The following is a 25,004-nucleotide window of genomic DNA, read 5'->3' as shown; positions in this document are numbered from 1 at the left end:
CTGATTGGTGGCTGCACATAAATCTCATGCTATTGGCTCACCCAATTTGTTCAGCTAGCTCCCAGTCATGCCTTGTTGCTGCTTCTTCAGCAAAGGAAACCAAGAGAATGAAGCAAATTACATAATATAAATAAAATGTTAACGTGTTTAAAATTGTTTTCTCTATCTGACCCATGAAAGCAAAAATAATGGTTTGGTGTCCCTTTAAGGAGAAGTGCAGCAAGACTGCAGTTCATACTTTATTTGATTACCATAGGCTTTGCAGCTCGCCACACTCGCTTCTTCTACTGGCACAATGTTTCACTTGTGATACAAAGCTGCTTTTATTGATGTAACCACAAATGCAAAACTATTTTTAGCAATATTGTGAAAGATAGTTGCAGAAAAATATCTAACTCAATTTTATGGCAAACCAAAATACACTGCTAAAGGGAACATAATGCTAAAATACTGATCAATCAATGCATTCTGTCCCTTGCTTTCTCAGTAAGGTTGAACGATTGTGTAATTAATTTGGAAAGCTAGGAGAAACTGTTTCTGTTGCTAAATTTAGCAAGAAGTTGGGGGGAAAACAAATCTTAATCCGTCCTCTGCAGTGTCAGTGCGGTATGAGGCCAGTTTGAGAATATGCTGCAGTGCTCATATCTAGCAGAGTAACAAACTGCATATCCTCTCTTACTGCTACAATGGATATTTACTGTGTGGGTAATGTACTTACTGATGATCTTGGCTAGTGAACAGCTGAATCAGTAACTGGTGCAAAGAAAACTAAAGGGAGATCAAGAGAGAGAAGTAAAGGGGGAGTGTACCACAACAGCAGGATGGGAATGGAAGAAATAGGTTGGGTAAGAAATACAAGACACCTGTGTGATGATACCTTTTGAATAATATAGGGCAGGAGCACTCAAGCCAAAGGAAACAAGAGCCAAGTAAGCAGAACTTACTGAGTCATTTGCAAGGTGTTCAGCAATGTCACTAGAGTGTTTTGTTTCCTAAGTCCTGCAGTACCAGCCTTACTGGAACAAAAACACATAACTCTGTATTATCTCTTCCCCTCAAGGCTAAAGAGAAATGGAAATAGAACAAACAAGGCTTGTTATTTGTTGATCATCTACAATAAGTCATTCTCAAGATTTGGGTTTATTTAGGGGGAGTTTTTAAATCATATTAAGTTAAAGACTTGAAGGTTAGTAGTTTTCCTGTCTCTTCTGGAGTTGCCTGCAGTTCCTGCACAGAGAAGGAGGGCAGCCATGGTGCATATCCCAGATGATGCAGATTTTAACTCATTCAGGGAGCAGTGTGAGAATACTGAGGGCTGGCACTGTCAGTATAACAAGGGGGGAGTTACGGTGTGGAGTGATGAGCAAGACAGCAGTAAAGCTGTGAAAAAGATTAAGGTAAGAACATTATCTTTCTACCTATGTTTATAAACCTGTATGATGTATTCTTTTATGTGTGATTTCTTGTCAATAAATTAGCAGTAATGTCACAACTGTAACCTTCGGTGTGTTCATAAAATCAAATGTATATTAAGAATATTTTTTTTACAAATGTGTTTAACCTAGATGTAAACTCAGTAGACACATTTCTAAATAAATTGAGGCCATTATCACTGTCTGATTGGTCATTGTGTCACAGCCAATTGTAGTGAACAACTATCTCAGCATATTTATATTACTAAATATTAATTTTCTACTTAGAAATGTTAGCTGCAAGTCTGTTAGGCTTTAAAGGAATATTAAACTAAAAATGGTATTACCCATAAAATGTTTTATTGTGCAAAAAAACCTGTAATGATATTTCCCTGGCCTTAGCTGTAATTTTTACTTGGAGAGAGGCTAGATTATCTCTAATCCCAACTCATGCTACACAGTGATTGCTTGATCAGTGCAGGAGCACATGTAGATGTGTCTTAATGGCTACATTAAATATTTCATAAAAAATATGAAAATCTCTTGCCCTTAAACTGAAAGGGCAACACTGGAGCTACTGATATATACTATACACATAATATGTAATGCCCCTTTCAATGTTGTTTTGGTAACCCTGTTCACAAACTGTTCCCTTTTCTTTCATAGTTAACCATCTATACTATTTTTGTTTTTAATCTGATACACCTTCTATTGTTCATCTAAAGTTAAAGTATTTAAAAATAGTTAACTATTTTATTCCACTTTAAAATGTGTGATGTGGAAAGCACTTACTGATAACTGCAATCAATGTATACATTTCATAAAAACATCACAAAAAGATATAGAATTCCTACAGTGTCGTATATGAGATCAAGGAGTCTCTTGTGTCCTGTTTCCCTTCTTGAAATTACTTGCTAAAACTGTACGCCATTATTCTCTACCCTTTTATTATTTGTATTTAAAAACTTGCATTCATTTCTATTCCATGGGTTCCACTAAGACTGGTTCTCAATATGTATATAACACTTAAAGGGACAGTATACTGTAAAATAGCTTTTCCCTTAATGTGTTTACAATTGCTTTTTTATCAACTGCAGAGTAAAAAAATATGAAAATTAGCTTTTAAATGTTTATTTGTGTATATTAAAGCTCTGATTTTGTGTTTTGAAGCCACAGCCTAATAAAATAGGTTGAGCTTGTAGGTATAATCAGATCTCATTACTGTATCACATTGTGCACATATTCCTGCTTCTTTATCCTCTATCTGTCCTTAAAACAATCACCAATACTTGGAGAGAACAATGGAAAATCAACATTTTATTACCTTATCTCTGCTATATCCCACTAGGAGTGCAATTTCTTCTACTGGCTGTGTTTACAAAGCTTATCTATAGCTTGGACCTGCGGCCACAAACTTTCAGAATAGGTGGGGATACCACATGCTAATTCAACTATTTAAAATGCCAATATAAGGGTAAAGGAGCTACTTGTAAACAATTTAATACACTCCAGCAGGTTAAGTAGATCATTGGGAACAAATTAAAGGGGAGAAATATTTTGAGTAAACTGTCCCTTTAAGAATTTAAGCTGCATCTAGTCAGGTTTGCTCATTTCCTCACATTACTACAAAAATGGCCTGTTTAAAGGGACATGAAACCCAAATTTTTGTTCTTCCATGATTCAGACAGAGCACACACATTTAAAAAACTTTTCAGTGTAATTTGTTTAGCTAATTTGCTTTGTTCTTTGGTATCCTTTGTTGAAAAGCATATCTAGATAGGCTCAGGAGCTGGGAGCTATCTACTGATTGGTTGCTGTACATATATGCCTCTTGTGATTGGCTAACCAATGTGTTCAGTTAGTTCCCATTAGTGCATTACTGCTTCTTCAAGAAAGGATTCCAAGAGAATGAAGCAAAATTGATAATAGAAGTCAATTGGAAAGTTGTTTACATATGTATGTTCTATCTGAACCATGAAAGAAAATGTTTAATATCCCTTTGAAGTCAGCGATATCAACAGTATTTAAACAAAAATCACTAATGTTTTTAGTTAAAGGGACACTGAACCCATTTTTTTTTATTTTGTGATTCAAATAGAGCATGCAATTTTAAGCAACTTTCTAATTTACTCCTATTATTAGATTTTTTTCATTCTCTTGCTATTTTTATTTGAAAAAGAAGGCATCTAAGTTATTTTTGGTTCAGACCCTGCACAGCACTTGTTTTATTGGTGGGTGAATTTATCCATCAATCCGCAAGAACAACCCAGGTTGTTCACCAAAAATGGACCGGCATCTAAACTTACATTCTTGCATTTCAAATAAAGATACCAAGAGAATGAAGAAAATTTGATAATAGGAGTAAATTAGAATGTTGCTTAAAGGGACACTGAACCCAAACAAATTCTTTAGTGATTCAGATACAGCAAGCATGTAATTTTAAGCAACTTTCTAATTTACGCCTATTATCAAATTTTCTTCATTCTGTTGCTATCTTTATTTGAAAAGCAAGAATGTAAGTTTAGATGCCAGCCCATTTTTGGTAAACAACCTGGTTTGTTCTTGCTGATTGGTGAATTAATTTTACCGACCAATAAACAAGAGCTGTCCAGGGTCTGATCCAAATAATAGTTTAGATGCCTTCTTTTTTAAATAAAAATAGTACGAGAACATAGAAAATTTGATAATAGGAGTAAATTAGAAAGTTGTTTCAAACTGCATGCTCTATCTGAATCACAAAAGAAAAAATTTGGGTTCAGTGTCCCTTTTTTAATATGCTGTATCAAAAACCTTAGGGAAGAATACTAATCTGTTGTGGAAAATACACCTTTTAACATTTCCTATAAACTGGAATAAGTTCTCAAGATATTTAATGCAAATGTCTGCATCTGTGCCCCAGTTCAGATAGCCTGAAAACCTGGTCTAAGGACAGGTTTGAAATCCTCCTGTCCTAAACTAATGACCTCCAACTTTTTTTATAGCAGGTTATTGCACATTTTTGCTTCTATTTGTAGTTTGGTTTATTTCACTGTTTTGCTGTATAAAATAAATACAAAGCAGGCGTATTAAAGGGACATATAGACTTTTTTTTTTTTTTTTTTTTTTAATGATTCAGACAAAGCATATGATTTTTAACAACTTTACATTTTACTTATGTTGTCAAATGTGCTTAATCTCATGGTATCCTTTCAAGGAGCATTGATGCATAACTGGGAGCTAGCTGAACACATTGGGTGAGCCAATGACAAGGAGCACGCATGTGCAGCTACCAATCAGCCACTAGCTCACATTAGTTTATTGCTGATCATACCTAGGTATTTTCTAGAAAGGATACCAAGAGAAAGAAGCAAATTATATAATAAAAGTAAATTGGAAAGTTGTTAAAAGTTGCATGCTCTATATGAATCATGAAAAAACCTTTTTTGTTTCTTCAATGTCTTGGTTATATTATTAAATTAGAAAATCACATAATAAGATGCTGATTAATCTAGGGGTGCAATGCACCCACATTCTATATTGTAGCACCCCTAGGCCTGCCCTGAATTTGCAATCTTGTATCTGTTTACGTTTGGTGATTTACAAAGAGCAAAAAGAGTTAACACTGCTGAATTCTATGCACTAATTAGTTTCACACTCTAGTGACTCATTTAAATTTGTTCCTAATTGGCCTCAGCAGAGAAGGAAACCTAGGTTACAATATTACAGCCCCATAACTTTAAAGAAACTTAAACTCATTATAAAAAAAAAATACATCTGCAAATTCTAAAGCTAATCTTTATTTTTAAATGCATGATTCTGTTTAGCATTTATTTAGGGTTTAATGTCCCTTTAAAAATAAAGGTACGGGAGAGCTAATAGATTACACCCCCATGGCAATGCTGTACCATATATCAGGGGTCAGCAACCTTGGGCCCCCAGATGTTTTGGAATTACATTTCCCATGATGCTTGGACAGCCTAAAGAGTGTCTCGGCATCATGGGAAATGTAATTCCAAAACATCTGGGGGGCCAAGGTTGCTGACCCTTGCCCTAGATAATAAGCATTAAATAAACATTTAATACGCCCCTGTCCGCCGCAGCTCGCCTCTGGCGGGCAGAATTCAGCATTGCATAACAACGCTATTTTGCGCTCGCGTGCAATGCCTCCCCCTGCCCGCACACAGCCAATCACTCATTGGCAGGAGCTGTCAATCTCCCCGGTCTGACGAGACCGGTGAGATTGAAATTCGTCACCTCAGAAGTGGTGAAAGGTTATGATGACCGCTGCTTGTTAAATACGGACTGCAGGTTCTCTTGTGCGAAACTGCAGTTGTAGGGGTCGAAAGGCTTGCAAAGCCTTTGATAAATAGACCCCTATGTGTGATTTTTATTTTAAACAATTCCAAAGAGCAGAAATGTAGGAAGAGAGGGAGGGGTGCTTCAATTGTATTCTGTTTTATATTGTGTTCCGATTCACAGCTGATTTAGCAATAGTTGTTTTTGGCTGACAAAATAACATACATTTAAAAAAATAAGTATTTGGTCAGTATGGAGGAACCAATAATTTTGCAAGCTAGCCCAGCATGCAGTTATCTTTTAAAAGGACAGCCTACCCTAAAAAAATGTTACCTTTAATTTGTTCTCAATGGTCCATGTTACCTGCTGGATTAACCCCTTTATGCCCTTATGACATTCTATTCCGTCCTAACCGCACTGTGCTTTAAAGCCCTTAGGACGGAATAGAACGTCAGAGCTGTACTAAAGCCAAAGGTGCTTCCTGAATGGAAAACTGTGCTGGAGGGTGTGCCTAGCATCATGGTCCCCCCCGATACAAACCCATCATTGAAATCGAAAGATCGGGTGATTTTTTTAAAAAAAATGTTTTTATTTATTTGTTTACATCGGAACTTTGTTCCGATATAGACAAATATGTCCGGACAGGAAGGGGTAAATTGTATTACATATTTTACAAATAGCTCCTTTTACATATTTTGGACTTTGAAATAGCTGATTTTGCCAGTGATATCGCTACTAATACTGAAAGTTTCTATCCTTAAAAATGTTGTGTTTCATGTCCTTTTTCTTTCATGATTCAGAAAGAGAATACAATTTGAAACAACTTTCCAAATTACTTTTATTATGTAATTTTCTTCATTCTCTTGGTATTCTTTGTTAAAGCAGTAATGCATTGGTTGAGCTAATAACACAAGGCATACATGTCTATCCACCCAACATCAGCTCCTGAGCCTATCTAGGTATTATTTTCAACAAAGAATACCAAAAGAACAAAACAAATGAGATAATAGAAGTAAATTTGAAACACATGCTCTATCTAAATCATGAAATAAATAAACTGGGTTTAATGTCTCTAAATATAGACAGCAGAAGAAATTACACTCCCAGTAGGATGTAGAAGAGAAAAGTAATTTAATGTTAATTTTCAGTTGTATTGAGCTTTGATTACATACAGAGGTAATATAAAGAAGTGTGTGCACAGAAAGTGATAAAATAAGGATATATGATTACCCTGCAGGTTCAACCCATTTTAATGGATTGTGGTCTCTAAAATGATTTTGAAGATAAGAAGGTCTGAAACCTGCACTAATAAAAATGCTAACCTGCATTAGGATTGTATAAATTCTGCACATGCCTATGTATAGACTGGCTTCTATGGGCCCAACAAGCGCTTGGGCCCTGGTGCCATTGCACCTGCTGCACCAATGGTAGTTCCGCCCCTGTTGCTTATTCCAGTTATAACTGCTTGCTCACATGTCTCTGTGTGGTCTCTCAATCCATCACGTGGCATTGGTCTGGCTGTTATCCAAGTCACTCTGTGCATTAGCTGCTTAGTTCTCTGGTATTAATGTTTTAGTTAATGCACCAGAAGAGTGAACAGGAGCTGTATTTAATTTAAGTATGTAACAAAATGTTATTAATGTAACCACCATTCAAAAAAGGTACAGAGTAAAGCGACGGACAATCCTTTACCAACAAAAAGGAATATAGCCATCTGTTTATTCTTATTTGCACATGCTCAGCAGAGAAACACATCAGAAACATCCTACAAAGGTCAGTCATAAAACATATATCTAAAAAGCCACAAAAATTGACATGAGTTCTATTAATTATGTCTACTAATTATTTTAATCAGGTAAAAAATACATCTCTGCAGAAAAAAGTATCAAAGCATTTTATTATACTCAGTGAGCATAAAGCAATAAGCAGTGAACAAGAAAGGTATCCTGAGCACTCGGAGTAGAAAAATAAAAAAAACTTTTATTATTGATAATGTAAAAACAGCATAGAAATGCAGGGGTCAAGGAAAAAGGATTATTCTGACGCCTTTCACGCCATTAATGGTGGTTAATCATAAGATATTCAGGTAAGTAGCCACTACCTATTTAAGGAGGTGCCCAACCAATGAGAGGTAGGAAACTTTGCCTCACATGGAAACAACCCACTTATATCTATATCTCAACATTAATAAATAAAAATCAAATTTACAAAGGTTGTTACTAAGTTCCATGAAAAATTGCTAACCGGTTACTGAAAAAAGTATTTTCAAATGTTGGATTTTTTTAAAATTGTAAACTCTATGTATTGAGCAAAGTGGTCAATCTAATTTAGTTTTGAAAAAAATGAGTGGAATTAAAGCTTGTTGATGGAGGACAAGATAATAGTCAGAGCTAATGACCCAAGACATTTTATAAAAGTGTGTGTATGTATATATATATATATATATATATATATATATATATATATATATATATATATATATTATTGTTTTAATGAGAGCACTCTCACTTCCAGGATATTAGATGCCAGGGTGCTAGCAGATATGAATATATGAATAATGGAAAGCACTCTCTGGTCTTTTAATGAAGAATTTTTAATAAATCAAGCGTGACGTTTCGGGGACACACTCCCCTTCCTCAGGACATACAGATTAAAGTCTTAACTGATGGGGCGTGCCAGGGCATCATCGATGTTAGGACACAGAAACTAGTTGCTCTAAACATACTACAGATAAGCCTCTGATTATCTTTAAAACAGGACTCCATCTATGCTTATATGATCAACTTTAATGTAAGGGAGTACTGGACATGCTGATCGATACCAATATCAAGGTGATAACCCTATTTGGGTAACACTGCACAAGAGAGGAGGAAGTAGAACCACCTATTCTGAAACAATGGCGCTGAATCTAAAAGCAGCTGAAGCCACAATTCTTTCCCTACTGGAGGACCATTATAGGAAGCTCCACTGTATGATTAAAAGCTGTTTTGCAGCCTATGGGCCTTACACTACGGAAGGAGGGGAGGTCCTATTGAGCGCTGCATTAGGACAATCAAACATATCCCCACACATGGAGCATACTGCTCAGAAGGGAGAACCTAGGATTCCGGCTCCATGCATAGGGGTTACAAGCGGTAACCAAGAGAAGAGCCTCCCTGGAGGGGGTGCAGCTCCACCGGTCTCCTATTTTCCCCACCGGAGCACAACCCCATCGGAACTAAAGGTAGATAAGCCTGCAGAAACCTCGGACGGAAACACAAGATCATACGCAGCAAAGTATACTGTGCCTTTGCAGTGGAGAGATCTAAAGTTGGGATGCTTTCTACCAAAGGAGTCAGCATTTGAAGGGGGACTACAGAAAACCTTGCTCTTTTACCTCCTGCAGTGTCACTCCTCCATATTTAGAACCACAGCGGCAAGACTCTTTAACTCACAAAGTCTGACCAGTTCTTGGAGTTGGGCTTTTTCCAATGTCCTGTTTAGGAATGTGGGGATAGGATAGATCCCTTGCATGGGCTTATGCCCCCCTGATATTTTTCAGCCCGCACAGAATACTTACTGCTGAAAGTACTTGAGAATGACCACAATCGTATGTTCAGTAACATTTTAGTTATAATATAGGATGTTCAGAAGTCCATATTTAGCCTTCTACCATTCCTGTTGCCTACACTTATTTATTATGCTTTTTCCCCTTTTTTGGTGTATTGTGGATGTTGGGAGCAGTATTTTTTGTGCATGAACCACAGTAGTGCTAAATGAGAGTCTTTTAATGAAGGCGTTTGGTCTGGTAAGTTTCTCAACTTGTTGACATTATTGTGAAATAAGTATCTTATTATTGTTTTGTGTTCCTGTACTACTGTATACTGGTTGTAATTTTGCAAGCTTCATATGTTACACTTTCACTGAGGATTATAATAATATCAGTTCTAGGGGAGCGAACCACTTAACTATACATATGTTCCCTATAGGCATATTTAAATTAGAACTGATACTATTGCTATACACGTTATAGTCACTGTACTGTAGGCAAGACCCTCTAAATGAGCCTCTTTATATCCAGTATCCTGTCTACACTATACACTGTGTGCAGAATTATTAGGCAAATGAGTATTTTGACCACATCATCCTCTTTATGCATGTTGTCTTACTCCAAGCTGTACAGGCTCGAAAGCCTACTACCAATTAAGCATATTAGGTGATGTGCATCTCTGTAATGAGAAGAGGTGTGGTCTAATGACATCAACACCCTATATCAGGTGTGCATAATTATTAGGCAACTTCCTTTCCTTTGGCAAAATGGGTCAAAAGAAGGACTTGACAGGCTCAGAAAAGTCAAAAATAGTGAGATATCTTGCAGAGGGATGCAGCACTCTTAAAATTGCAAAGCTTCTGAAGCGTGATCATCGAACAATCAAGCGTTTCATTCAAAATAGTCAACAGGGTCGCAAGAAGCGTGTGGAAAAACCAAGGCGCAAAATAACTGCCCATGAACTGAGAAAAGTCAAGCGTGCAGCTGCCAAGATGCCACTTGCCAGCAGTTTGGCCATATATTTCAGAGCTGCAACATCACTGGAGTGCCCAAAAGCACATGGTGTGCAATACTCAGAGACATGGCCAAGGTAAGAAAGGCTTAAAGACGACCACCACTGAACAAGACACACAAGCTGAAACGTCAAGACTGGGCCAAGAAATATCTTGAGACTGATTTTTCTAAGGTTTTATGGACTGATGAAATGAGAGTGAGTCTTGATGGGCCAGATGGATGGGTCCGTGGCTGGATTGGTAAAGGGCAGAGAGCTCCAGTCCAACTCAGATGCCAGCAAGGTGGAGGTGGAGTACTGGTTTGGGCTGGTATCATCAAAGATGAGCTTGTGGGGCCTTTTCGGGTTGAGGATGGAGTCAAGCTCAACTCCCAGTCCTACTGCCAGTTTCTGGAAGACACCATCTTCAAGCAGTGGTACAGGAAGAAGTCTGCATCCTTCAAGAAAAACATGATTTTCATGCAGGACAATGCTCCATCACACGCGTCCAAGTACTCCACAGCGTGGCTGGCAAGAAAGGGTATAAAAGAAGAAAATCTAATGACATGGCCTCCTTGTTCACCTGATCTGAACCCCATTGAGAACCTGTGGTCCATCATCAAATGTGAGATTTACAAGGAGGGAAAACAGTACACCTCTCTGAACAGTGTCTGGGAGGCTGTGGTTGCTGCTGCACGCAATGTTGATGGTGAACAGATCAAAACACTGACAGAATCCATGGATGGCAGGCTTTTGAGTGTCCTTGCAAAGAAAGGTGGCTATATTGGTCACTGATTTGTTTTTGTTTTGTTTTTGAATGTCAGAAATGTATATTTGTGAATGTTGAGATGTTATATTGGTTTCACTGGTAAAAATAAATAATTGAAATGGGTATATATTTGTTTTTTGTTAAGTTGCCTAATAATTATGCACAGTAATAGTCACCTGCACACACAGATATCCCCCTAAAATAGCTATAACTAAAAACAAACTAAAAACTACTTCCAAAAATATTCAGCTTTGATATTAATGAGTTTTTTGGGTTCATTGAGAACATGGTTGTTGTTCAATAATAAAATTAATCCTCAAAAATACAACTTGCCTAATAATTCTGCACTCCCTGTAGCATTAATAGGATATGCGTTTCTTAATATCATGCTTTGTTAATGTGCTTCTACATAGTGCCTATAATGCTGTGGACCTCATACAGTACACTGTAGTCTTCACATTGTGCCTTAATGTAAGGTGCCATTTAATGATAACACTAGACACTACTAGAACAAGTACGATACTCTACTGCCATATGGACGTCATAGTTACTATGCTAATAAAAATAGTTCCTGCCGTGTTTCTTGTGGTCAAAGGGGCATGGCAATCACAGCTTCAGTTCCTGTCTGGGATTTATAAAGTAAATACCTCCCAATCACACCATTTAATATGTATGCTGGATAGAAACTACTAAAAAGTGGGATCTGCTTCACATTTTACACAATATAAGTATATATATTTTGACTGTACCTCAGTTAGCTAAATAGGTCACTACAATGGTACTGCCAAGGGTCAATACAGCCTGGTTTATATTTTTTATTCCTTATCTTGACCAGTTAGAGGGACGTAATAACCCCCCAGACAGCATATTGAAGCGAACAGCCATTCATTAGTTGCAACATTTAATCAATCATTTAATCACTTAATATTAGGTGGTTCTTGCTTATGCTTAAGTTTTACTATTCCATATATAACTCTGATACTATCATTTTCAATAAGCAAGTGACGTTACACCATATATTATTATTATAAAGAAAAGAGGTTTATCATCTGAGACCCGAAAGCGGTCTCCTCAGTCTCAAATGACCACCCGTAGCGCTAAAAAATTTCCAATACTTTCTGGAGGCCCAAGAGTCATCTGGGAGGTCTCTAGATGGCATACACCTTTTTATATTGTTCACATCACCATTGTACAACCATTTTGTATAATTTTTCTCCCACTTTACTACTTGTATCCATTGTGTACTTGAATTTATTTCATGTGATATTCAAATTATCCTATTGCATGCTTTGAAATTAACCTCAATTTAAAAAAAAAAAGTGATAAAAAATAATAATAAAGGGTATATCCTCTACAAGGTCAAACGTAAAAAAAAGTCTTAACTGATAGCACTTTATTAACAGATATCAGTAGCGGAGACTTCCTGCAATAAACAATAAAGCAAATTTTGATAAGCGGTTCCTTCAATTCCTCAGAGCATAAAGGCCTTTAATAGGAGTTCATCAAACCGTGGCAGTTTGTTGGCATCTTTCCCCAACACTTGGCACTTGGTCACGTGATTCTCCTAGATTATGTCATGGAGGGAAATCACATTCGCAGTTGGACCTTACCGCTCCTCTTATTTGCCAGTAGCGAATAGTATCCGCTTTTTATAAGATTACTGTTGAAATGCGCTTATCTTCCTTTTGCGTAGTAGTTTTTCCTGCTCTTAGTACTTGGAACGCACGCAGGAGAGAGAACTAGCACAAATTCAGTGAACAATTCTAAATGGGTTATTGGTTCAGGTACACATACCTGAAAGTAGTATACGTAAGCCAAGGCAGTGTGTTACTGTATATTGGGGAAGGAATACCCCAGTAACCCCATTTTTAGAAAAAAAGGGGCATGTGCATTCTACTGACTTAATGAAAAAAAAGGGCTTGTATTCAATTTTTCCATGGCTGCTTTTTATTCTCAGATTACTGACTTTTTGACAACTGTACCTTTCACTTCAGTTTAGCTCACATAAGATAGTGGAAGCATTATATTTTGCAGTTTTTTTGCACAGGTTAAAAGTTACATAACAATAAATATAAGCTCCAAGATGGCGGCGACCAGTGTGAGGATGCAAAGCATTACTAACTGATACTTTGTAAGGGGATTAATAAGAGAATGACTTTGAAGACAGGTACAGGAGGAAAAAATAATAGCACGGCGAGTAGTAACCATGCTACTGTAGTTGTACAGTAACTGAGTTTCCCAATTTTTGATAGTGGGGTGAACATGGGTGTTCCATGAACGTAGCTGAAATTCCTCCTTTGGTCTGTTGAACATATTTCTGAACATTTTCCCCTTTTAGATCTTGCTGTTTTTGTTTGTTGTTTTTTTTTTTTTGTTGAAAACTAAAAGGTTGCGAGATTGTGTCAAGGTACTTAAAAGGAAATTTTATATATCTATATATATATATATATATATATATATATATATATATATATATATATATATATATATATATATATATATATATATATATTTATTGTAATATGCAGAGGGGAACCAACACACACTTTCAATAATTCATCATCCGGGGTGCTCTTCAAAAAATATACATAGAAAAACAGGCAATGGGAGGGCGCTCACCGTTACAAATAAATCACTTTATTGCTTGTAATATATATATATATATATATATATATATATATATATATTACACAATATGAGAATCTGCCCTCCAGGAACAACCACCTGAGCTACTGTTCCAATAGTAAATACAAACTGCACAATGAACAGTGAAAACTCAGGATTTTTGCAAAAAAATAACAAATTTATTTTAACATTTCGGGGACATTCTTCCCCTTCAGAATACAAAATAATGCACCACATCCCCTTATATAAGGCAAACAATCAAACAATACCTCCCCCTGTGAAAGGCGCCAAAACACAGCACCATACAAAAATCGCCAAACCGGATGTGCTGAAAGGAACGTCATATCCGGTCCGGAGTAATTAAACAACAATTCAATTATTAAACAGTACCCATCAAATAGAACAACCGTAAGTACATAAAAATGTGACACTGTCACTAACCAAGGGCTAGATTTATCAAAGTTGAGGCGTACAGGGGCACGTATACGCTCGCCTGTGGCGAGGCGAAATTACCCGCAGGTAATCAACATGGCACACGAGTGCAATTTTGCGCTCGCGTGCAATCCCGCCCCCTGCCCGCGCACAGCCAATTACGCACGGGCAGGAGCTGTAAATCTCCTCGGTCGGACTCGACCACGGAGATTAAATTTCGCCACCTTAGAGGTGGCGAAGAGCTTAGGGAAGCAGCGGTCTGGTGACCGCTGCTTGATAAATTACGGAGAGCAAGTTCTTATGAGAACTTACAGCTGTAGAGGCTTGATAAATCGAGCCCCAAGTATACAGCAGTGAGACGAAACACTCTCTTTGTCCTTCTTGAGTTACAGCCGTCTACTCAGAAGTGACTTCACTACTAACGACCGGAAATGCGGCACAGCAGTGCAATTCCATCTATGTGCACTACTAGTATCCAAAGCCGGAAGTGGGGCACCACACATGAAAAATAATTGTAAGAAAATAAACCATCTTGTGCACTAAAGCAAATACCATACTCATTATGACTTAGTGCAAATACCACTTATCTAGTAAGGTTAGACCCATATGTTGAAAATGTAAAACAATAAATAAAAGGTTAAACAATTTACATACATTCTTATTGGCTCATAAACAAAAGACCCCCCATTGAATAGGGGAATCCAGTAAATTGCATTAAGAAGGATAATTTGCCTCTTCAGGCATAAGGACTCAAAACACTTTTAATCTTATTATAAATTATTTGAACTTAATACACTCAATATGTCACCTTTAAATAAATTGTTCCATGGACCCTTATACATCGAGTAACAGACCTACAGGTGTCTAAGGTATTTAATACAAATACCAGTTGGACAAATATGTGAAAATAGTTAGGGTACTCCAAGGGGTTATTAGCCGTAGCTATAAACCATTACCGTATCTAAGTGGGTCCACCCAGAGTCAAACAAACTCCAGGGTGAATCCACATATGGGTGTAAAAATGCACATAACCGGTGTCAAAAGGCATTGAGGTACCAGCAATACACCCAGAAATGGACAGGATTACAGTTCCCTGTCCCAATTCACACTTCCCACCAATTCATATTAGACAACCCAAGTCTGGCATACAATTTAGTCCCTTAGGAACAACAGTGTCCAATCTCATGATCCATTCTGCTTTTCTCCTGAGAAGCATCTTGTTTCTATTTCCACCTCTTTTGGGTTTCGGTACATGATCTATCAAGATTACTCGCAGAGATGCTACAAGATGTTTCGCCTCCATCCAATGTGTTATGTTCTCTTTGAGTGTAACTATTGGAGTATATGACTTTAACTACACCTTATAGCACTGGTATCTATAATGGATGAAATAAGACAACAGGACAGCTTGGATAAAGTCTCTTTGCAGCAACTGTGCAGAACCTGTTATGCCAGAATAGCAAAGAATGATTTACCTTCGTGAGGGGTTGTGCAGGGTAAAGAGCCTGAAAAGTTAGTGCCGTGCAGTGGTTATGTTACAAACCGTAGCGTGGTATAAGCAAGCCCCAGCCGTCAACTGTTCTCTTTGTTTCAGAGCTCCGTTACGTCACGGAGGTGGGCGTGACTTCGTTACGGTGTTCGTGAGCGGCGGTGAAGTAGTAAGACCTTGGTAAGCGGTACTCCTATGTAACGGTGGCCACTGGTGCTTTACTTGAGTCCCAAGTGCTGGCAAGGTAATGCTGTTTCTGAGGTCTGAGTTGGTTGTGACCGCAATGAGTGCTGACAGGAGCTGCGTCAGTGAGACTTTGTTCGGTGAAGTAAAAAGGCTGTGATGAGAGTAGAGGCTAGGATTATCTCCGATACTAGAAGTACTCGAGAAAAGTAGATATTGGAATAGTAGAAATTCCTCTGGAAATATTGGAGCTCCGCTATAGTACAACTAACATGTTCAGTTGCAAACAAAATACTAAGCACCTGCTTACAGGTGCGCAGGGCCTTTAAAGACTTTGTAGGAGGAGTCTGCTTAAAGGGAAATACCTGACACAATGGCGTGCAACCGGTTGGTCCGAGTGTCCCTTTTCAATAGCTTGCCTCATGGCCATCCTATGATTTTCTATACGTTCCCGTAGGGTCCCTTGAGTCTTACCAATATAATGTTTCCCACAAGGACAAAATAACATATACACCACATACTCAGTAGAACATGTGATGGAAAATAAAATGGTGTACTTTTTGTTATGTGGTTGGTTGAATTTTTTTGTGGCGATTAGGCCATTACACGTGGTACAATTGGGTCATCGATAACAGCCTTTGATGTTAGTTGTGGGTGCAGTCTCATAGGACTTAATAGGGTGAGTATGGACCACCAGATCTCGGATGTTAGCATTGCGTTTATAGCCCACCATAGGAGTGGATTATTTAGCAAATGTAAGTTTGGGATCTGAGTGGAGAATATTCCAGTGTTTCTTCACTATTTGGCCCAACTGTGCTGTATTAGGTGCAAAAGTAGTCACCATAATCACTTTCTGAACTTCAGCTTTCTTTGGATTCTGTCTCTGGAGTACAACATCCTGTGTCAGTCCCTTCATTTGTTCAAAAATGGGGTCTACCACTTTTTAGGTTTATATCCTCTATTGAGGAACTTTTGTTTTGTATCAACTAATTGTGAGACCCCTGCAGTTGTGTTTGAATTATTTCTAACTGTGCGGATCATCCGTGACTTAACAAGTGATGGGGGATGGCAGCTTTCTACCCTGAGGATAGGGTTACTGTCTGTGGGCTTTGTATATAGTGTTGTTTCTAACCTATCCTGCTGTTTAGTAATTAGTAGGTCAAGGAATTGAATAGCAGTCCTACTGTAATTCATCTTAAACTCGACCGTTGTTGGTGTAGAATTAAATTGTGTAAACCAGTCATATAGGATATATATATATATATATATATATATATATATATATATATATTTGTGTGTGTGTAATTTGTAAGGTATTATACACTAAACGAAGAGTAACCTGATTTGTATTGGTTGCAGGATTTAATTTTTTAAGTGCGCCCAGCAAAGTTTCCCCCTTCTAGAAAGCTCCATTACATTTAGTGGGAGACATTGCGCCACTTGCAGGGACAGCCCCCCCTTTTTTTTTTTTTTTAGATAATTCCATGAGGACTGCCCTTGTTTTTCACGTCTTTCCCAAGCCTGATCTCCGAGCCTGAGACAGAGCAATTTGTTGCTTCTTTGGCTTCCTTTACACAAAAATATAGATCCTATCATATCCAGCTTTTTATTTTCTGTTCTTCTTAAAACTACCTGTAACCTGTGAGATACAACCAGATCCATGTCATTTTCACAAAAACATACCAACAACCTGCTGTATTCAGTATATAAATTTAGTGTAATATAAATCTGTAACCCTGAGACAAGTCCAGCTCTATTTCACTGAATCCTTTACACAAGACAACCTTACAAGTTACTATGTAAGATTATTGAAATGCTTTAAACTGCTTAATTAATAAAGGGACAGTCAAGTCAAAATAAAACTTTCATGATTCAAATAGAATACACAATTTAAAAAAAAAAATCAAATTCACTTCAATTATCTAAATGTTCACAATCATTTTATATGCACACTTTCTGTTGCAGGAACGCCTACTGAGCATTTGCAAGATTCACAGTATATACATATATGCATTTTGTGATTGGTGGATGGCTGTCATATGATGCATAGTGATGTCGCAAACTTAAAATTTTCCGTTCGCAGATGGCGAACACAAATTTCCGCAAATGTTCGCGAACCGGGCGAACCGCCATTGACTTTAATAGGCAGGCGAATTTTAAAACCCACAGGGACTCTTTCTGGCCACAATAGTGATGGAAAAGTTGTTTCAAGGGTACTAACACCTGGACTGTGGCATGCCGGAGGGGGATCCATGGCAAAACTCCCACGTAAAATTACATAGTTGATGCAGAGTCTGGTTTTAATCCATAAAGGGCATAAATCACCTAACATTCCTAAATAGTTTGGAATAACGTGCTTTAAAACATCAGGTATGATGTTGTATCGATCAGGTAGTGTAAGAGTTACGCCCGCTTCACAGTGACAGACCAAACTCCCCGTTTAACGCACCGCAAACAGTCCATTTGCACAACCGCAAACTCCCCATTTGCACAAGGTTGGATACCAAGCTAGCCATGTCCCGTTCCTTGTCCTCACTGATGTCATTGAAGGTCTCTTCCTCCACCGAGCCACGTACAACACCAAGGGTCCCCGAAAGGTGACAACAAGCCCACTGGGACGCCTGCTGTGTTTGGTCTTCCACCTCCTCAAAGTCACCTTCCTCCTCTGACTCCTCTTTTTCAGATTCCTCTCTCTGCATTGCCTCTCTCTGTGTTATTATAAGGTGTGTTAAGTAGTACTATTCCTATCAGTTTAATCCCTGTTACGTCCCCTATCAGGGGACTTGTATATGGCATGGATTTTAGGAACCGGGAGATGGAAAAAGATGCTTGGTCGGTCCGGCCACAAGATAGATACATAGATTAGATAGATAGAACAATAGATACATTTGATAGATACGATAGATAGATTTGATAGATAATTTCCCAGACAAAGAATTACAAGACGTGCGGTCTGGGACCCTTGGTAAGGTTACTTCCTTTTGCACAATCGAGTACAGGTTGGGGATTGCCTTTTGTGCAAAGAAATTTCGGCCAGATACCTTCCACTGAGGTGTCCCCTATCAGGGGACATGTATATGGCATGGATTTTAGGGACCAGGAGATGGAAAAAGATGCTTGGTCGGTCCTCCTACTTCAAATTTGGGTCACTGCGCTTGCAATCGTGGCGGAACCTTTAGCCGACGGACATTTGGCCAATGGACATTTGGCCGAAACACAAGTGGCTGTCAGATAACAGTCCGGCCACGAGATAGATAGATTGATAGATACATACATAGATTAGATAGATAGATCAATAGATGCAATAGATACATTAGATAGATAGATTAGATTAGATTTGATAGATAATTTCCCAGACAGAGAATTACAAGACGTGCGGTCTGGGACCCATGGTAAGGTTCCCAGAGGCAGTTGTGGTGCCAGGGGACGTGTATATGGCATGGATTTTAGGAACCGGGAGATGGAAAAAGATGCTTGGTCGGTCCTCCTACTTCAAATTTGGGTCACTGCGCATGCAATCTAATGTGCCATCAGATAGGAGTGGTGTGTTAAGTAGTACTATTCCTATCAGTTTAATCCCTGTTACGTGCCTTTTTTTTTGGTTTGGTTTTGAAGCCACAGTGCAGCACCAGAGGCCAGAAAAATTTGGCATGTACACATGCCTGAAAAATTAGGTATTGTTACAGCCGCTGCTGTAGCAGCAGCCAGAAAAATTGATGTTTGTTTCCCAGGCAGAAAGTGCCCTAAAACATTGCGGCTTGAACCCTAGTTGGTGGCGGATAAGTCACACAAGTCATCCGGCATTCGAAGATGAAAGACAGCAGCGCGTGGACCATTTTTAGACCAAGGCAGCTCATCTCATCAGGCCTTTTTTACTCAAATGTATCGCCCAATGTCAGTCCCTTCGGGATCCATCCCTCATTCATCTTAATAAAGGTGAGGTAATCTAGACTTTTTTGACCTAGGGGACTTCTCTTCTCAGTGACAATACCTCCTGCTGCACTGAAGGTCTTTTCTGACAGGACACTTGAAGCGGGGCAGGCCAGAAGTTCTATCGCAAATTGGGATAGCTCAAGCCACAGGTCAAGCCTGCACACCCAGTAGTCAAGGGGTTTATCGCTCCTCAGAGTGTCGAGATCTGCAGTTAAGGCGAGGTAGTCTGCTACCTGTCGGTCGAGTCGTTCTCTGAGGGTGGACCCCGAAGGGCTGTGGCGATGCATAGGAGTTAAAAAGCTCCGCATGTCCTCCATCAACAACACGTCTGTAAAGCGTCCTGTCCTTGCCGGCATGGTCGTGGGAGTCGGAGGATTACTTTCACCTCTTCCCCTGTTAGATTCCCGTTGTGCTGTGACATCACCCTTATACGCTGTGTAAAGCATAGTTTTTAATTTATTTCGGAACTGCTGCATCCTTTACGACTTGTGGTAATTCGGTAACATTTCAGGCACTTTATGCTTATACCGGGGGTCTAGTAGCATGGACACCCAGTACAGGTCGTTCTCCTTCAGCTTTTTTATACGAGGGTCATTCAACAGGCATGACAGCATGAAAGACCCCATTTGCACAAGGTTGGATGCCGAGCTACTCATGTCCCGTTCCTAGTCCTCAGTGATCTCACTGAAGCTATCTTCTTCCCCCCAGCCACGTACAACACCACGGGTACCAGATAGGTGACAACGAGCACCCTGGGATGCCTTTTGTGGTTGGTCGTCCTCCTCCTCCTCCTCCTCAAAGCCACATTCCTCCTCTGACTCCTCTTCCTCACAATCCTATTCCAGCAAGCGATGCTGATAAGGCTGTTTCTGGTGGTGATAATGACCACAACTCTTCCTCTTCATTCTCATCTATGGCCTGATCCAGCACTCTTCGCAGGGCATGCTCCAGGATGAAAACAAATGGTATGATGTCGCTGATGGTGCCTTTGGTGCGACTGACTAGGTTTGTCACCTCCTCAAAAGGATGCATGAGCCTACAGGCATTGCGCATGAGCGTCCAGTAACGTGGCAAAAAAAATCCCAGCTCCGCAGAGGCTGTCCTAGCACCCCGGTCATACAAATACTCGCTAACGGCTTTTTCTTGTTGGAGCAGGTGGTCGAACATTAGGAGTGTTGAATTCCAACGTGTCGGGCTGTCACAAATCAAGCACCTCACTGGCATGTTGTTTCACCGCTGGATATCGGAAAAGTGCGCCATGGCCATGTAGAAACGCCTCAAATGGCCACACACCTTCCTGGCCTGCTTCAGGACATCCTGTAAGCCTGGGTACTTATGCACAAAGCGTTGTACGATCAGATTACACACATGTGCCATGCACGGCACATGTGTCAACTTGCCCAATTTCAATGCCGCCAACAAATTGCTTCCGTTGTCAGAAACCACTTTGCCGATCTCCAGTTGGTGCGGAGTCAGTCACTGATCCACCTGTGCATTCAGGGCGGACAGGAGTGCTGGTCCGGTGTGACTCTCTGCTTTCAGGCAAGTCAGCCCCAAGACGGCGTGACACTGCCGTATCCTGGATGTGAAATAGTACCTGCGGAGCTGGGGGGGTGCTGTTGATGTGGAGCAAGACGCAGCAGAAGAGGACTCAGCTGAGGAGGTTATGGAAGAGGATGGAGTAGGAAGAGTAGAGGATGTGGCAGCAGGCCTGCCTGCAAATCATGGCGGTGTCACCAACTCCTCTGCAGAGCCACGCATTCCATGCTTGGCAGCCGTCAGCAGGTTTACCCAATGCGCAGTGTAGGTGATATACCTGCCCTGACCATGCTTTGCAGACCAGCTATCAGTGGTCATATGGACCCTTGCCCCAACACTGTGTGCCAGACATGACATTACTTCCTTTTGCACAATCGAGTACAGGTCGGGGATTGCCATTTGTGCAAAGAAATTTCGGCCCGGTACCTTCCACTGCGGTGTCCCAATAGCTACAATTTTTTTGAATGCCTCAGACTCCACCAGCTTGTATGGTAAAAGCTGACGGGCTAAGAGTTCAGACAAGCCAGCTGTCAGACGCCGGGCAAGGGGGTGACTTTGTGACATTGGCTTCTTACGCTCAAACATGTCCTTGACAGACACCTGACTGTGGGCAGATGAGCAGGAACTGCTCTGGAAGAGAGACGGAGTGGCGGATGGTTGAGAGGGGGAAAGGAGGACAGCAGTGGTTGACGTGGCTGAAGATGCTGGACCATTAGGAGGGCGGCTTTTAGTTTGTGTGCTGCTTGTACTCATGTGTTGATCCCATCGGCGTTTGTGATGTGAGACCATGTGCCTTCGCAAAGCAGTTGTACCTAGGTGGGTGTTGGATTTCCCACGACTCAGTTTCTTTTGGCACAGGTTGCAAATGGCATCGCTGTTGTCAGAGGCAGACACACACAAAAAATTCCACACTGCTGAGCTCTGCGATGACGGCATTCTGGTGGTGGCAACAGCATGCGTTGATTGGTGTGCTGTCTGGCTGACCCCGGTGCCGATGCATGCTGTCTGACTGTGCCACTAGCTCCTTGCGACGACCTCCCCCTGCTTCCAACTCGTCTCCCCATCTGAACTTTCCCCCTGTTCTTCTTCTCTTCTAGCGGGCACCCACATCAACCGCTTCACTTGTATCTGACAATTCAACAAAGGAAGCGGCAGCGGGTACAACATCATCATCATCACACTGTACGTCAATGTCTGTAATGCTGCCTGACTGAGACATATCACTGTTATCTACATCCTCTGTCAATGATGGTTGCGCATCACTCATTTCTTCCAACTGATGTGTAAAAAAAACTCCTCTGACAGATCAAGTGAAGCGGCTGTGGTGCTAGTATTGGTGGTGGCGGCAGGCGGGCGAGTGGTAACTTGAGAGGTGCCCGAAGATAAGCTGGAGGAGGATGGTGCGTCAAGGTTCGGAGCGGAAGCTATAGAAGATTGGGTGTCCTGTGTTAAAAAGTAAAATATTTCCTCAGAACTTTTCGAGTTCATGGGACGTGGCCTCTGAACACTGGGCATTATTCTAGGGCCAAAGGGAATCACAGCACCACAACCACAACGGCACCTGCGGGGTGGCCTGCCTCTGCCTGTCATTTTCTTTTTTTTTAAATGTACACTTACACTACTATTAAACAAGATATGAGTGGTGGCACTGGGCAAGTGGGCCCAGTATAAGCTGTGAGCCTGACACAAAAAAGCACACTGATGTTTCACAGTCCAAAAAGCTTTTTGTTTTTAAATTTACACTACTGTTACACTAGATATGAGTGGTGGCACTGGGCAAGTGGGCACCGTATACGCTGTGAGCCTGGCACACACGCTGGCAGGCAGGCAACTGCAATTAGATTACACAAGCAGACTGATGTTTCACAGTCCAAAAAGTTTTTTTTTTTTTTAAATTTACACTACTGTTACACCAGATATGAGTGGTGTGGCACTGGGCAAGTGGGCCTGGCACACACGCTTGCAGGCAGGCAACTGCAATTAGATTACACTAGCAGACTGATGTTTCACAGTCAAAGTTTTTTTTTAAATTTACACTACTGTTACACCAGATATGAGTGGTGGCACTGGGCAAGTGGCTTGGCAGGCAGGCAACTGCAATTAGATTACACAGGGAAAAAAAATGATGTTCTAGCCCTAAAAAGGGCTTTTTGGGGTGCTGTCCTTACAGCAGAGATCAGATGAGTCCTTCAGGACTGTAGTGGACACTGAATACACTTGCCTAGCTATCAATTTCCCTATTAAATCACCAGCAGCTACACTGTCCCTCCTCTCACTAACAATGCAGCTTCCGAATGAATCTAAAATGGCTGCTTTCCAGGAGCTGGGAGGGTCTGGGAGGGAGGGTCTGCTGCTGATTGGCTGGAATGTGTCTGCAGACTGTGAGATACAGGGTCAAAGTTTACTCAATGATGATGAATAGGGGGCGGATCGACCATCGCATATGTTCGCCCGCCGCGGCGAACGCGTACATGCTATGTTCGCCGGGAACTATTCGCCGGCAAACTATTCGCGACATCACTAATGATGCATTAGGAAGGAAAATATAACTAACTGGCATTTGTCAGAAAAGAAAATCTACTCATTTTAAATTCAAACTAAGTGATTTTGCATTATCCCTTTATTTTGTATTAATTGATTATGCAATTTTACCATGTTTTGTGATCCTTTTATTATAAATATTGCTTATAATGCTCTCTCAGAATACACCAGATTAAACTAAACGTTTAAAATAGTTTTTTAGTAAATTTAATTTATGGTCCTATATTTTTATGCTTTTGTCAGTTTGTTTTTAAAATGTAAACAACCCAGTAATGGTCTTTCAAGATATGAGTAGAATATTAATAAACACTGAATTGTCTGTTTTAGCATTTAGCATATATTATTATTTTTTATTATTATTTGTAAATTTAAAAGTAGATCTGACTAGAATCATGTTTATAAATGGAGTGTTTTAATGTGAAAGGTTAAACTGGCTTTACCTGTTTTTCTTTATGGTATTATTCTTATTTTTTGGCTATTTAATAACATTATTATACAGGGATGTTCAGATTAGAGATTTCTGTTTTATGAACAGATAGAACCACAAACAAACTATAAAACAGAGCAGCCTTTTCTGGACTAAGCAACTTAACCAGTAGCACATCTAGTCTACAGAGGGTCCTGGTGCAGATGTATTTTTGGGCCCCCAATGGTAACTCGATAGTAAACAATAGTAATAATATATACATAGCTCTGTATAATGATTTTTGAATATAGATAGATAGATGTACCCGCATTCTGCACTAATAAATGCTACCTTTTCATTAGGAGTGTACACCTTCTGCACAAGCTTATGTATAGACTGGCTGCTTTGGACCCCCAGCAATTGAGCCCTGGTGCAACTGCACATTTTTACCAATAGTAGTTCCGCCCCTGAGCTGAACTCTCTGCTTCTTTGAAACACAAGGTCTCCAGCAGCTATTCCTCTAGCTTTAACTCAGAAAGACTGCAATGTTTACAAGCATGGAGCCCCATGAACAAACCTAGTCCTAGTCCTGCAATGTGTGGCAGCAACTGGAAAGTTTTCTATTAACCTTTCATATTCTTTAATCAGGAGATTTTAGACTGCAAGTTCATGGGGGGGGGGGGGGAGACTTCTCTTTTAAAATCCAACTTTACCCATTAAAGAAATCATAAACTATAAATTCACTGACCAGAACTTCAAGATATAATGAAAGGGAAAAGGAGGTTAAGAAAATAACTATTTAATTATGCAAGGAAGAAAATGCAACTCATGAAGATAAAGGCTATGTCAAAACCTGGAGTCAAGGCAAATCCAATCATGG

The 25,004-nt window shown here is 39.9% G+C and overlaps 1 protein-coding gene across 1 annotated transcript in view; it reads left to right on the top strand.

Annotated features, from left to right (window-relative positions):
* Positions 1-620: 620 nt before the first annotated feature.
* The window catches only part of LOC128662394 (START domain-containing protein 10-like), a 114,335-nt gene continuing 89,951 nt past the window's right edge, over positions 621-25,004 (top strand). The window contains exon 1 of the mRNA XM_053716184.1: positions 621-1,397. Within this exon, the coding sequence (XP_053572159.1) occupies positions 1,251-1,397 (147 nt within the window). The 5' untranslated portion in view covers positions 621-1,250. The remainder of the gene's footprint in view (positions 1,398-25,004) is intronic.

The sequence above is a fragment of the Bombina bombina genome, chromosome 6 (genome assembly GCF_027579735.1).
Source record: "Bombina bombina isolate aBomBom1 chromosome 6, aBomBom1.pri, whole genome shotgun sequence".
Classification (NCBI taxonomy): Eukaryota; Metazoa; Chordata; class Amphibia; order Anura; family Bombinatoridae; genus Bombina; species Bombina bombina.
The sequence above is the reverse complement of the archived record's forward strand: the minus strand, read 5'-3'. Positions and strand labels throughout refer to the sequence as shown.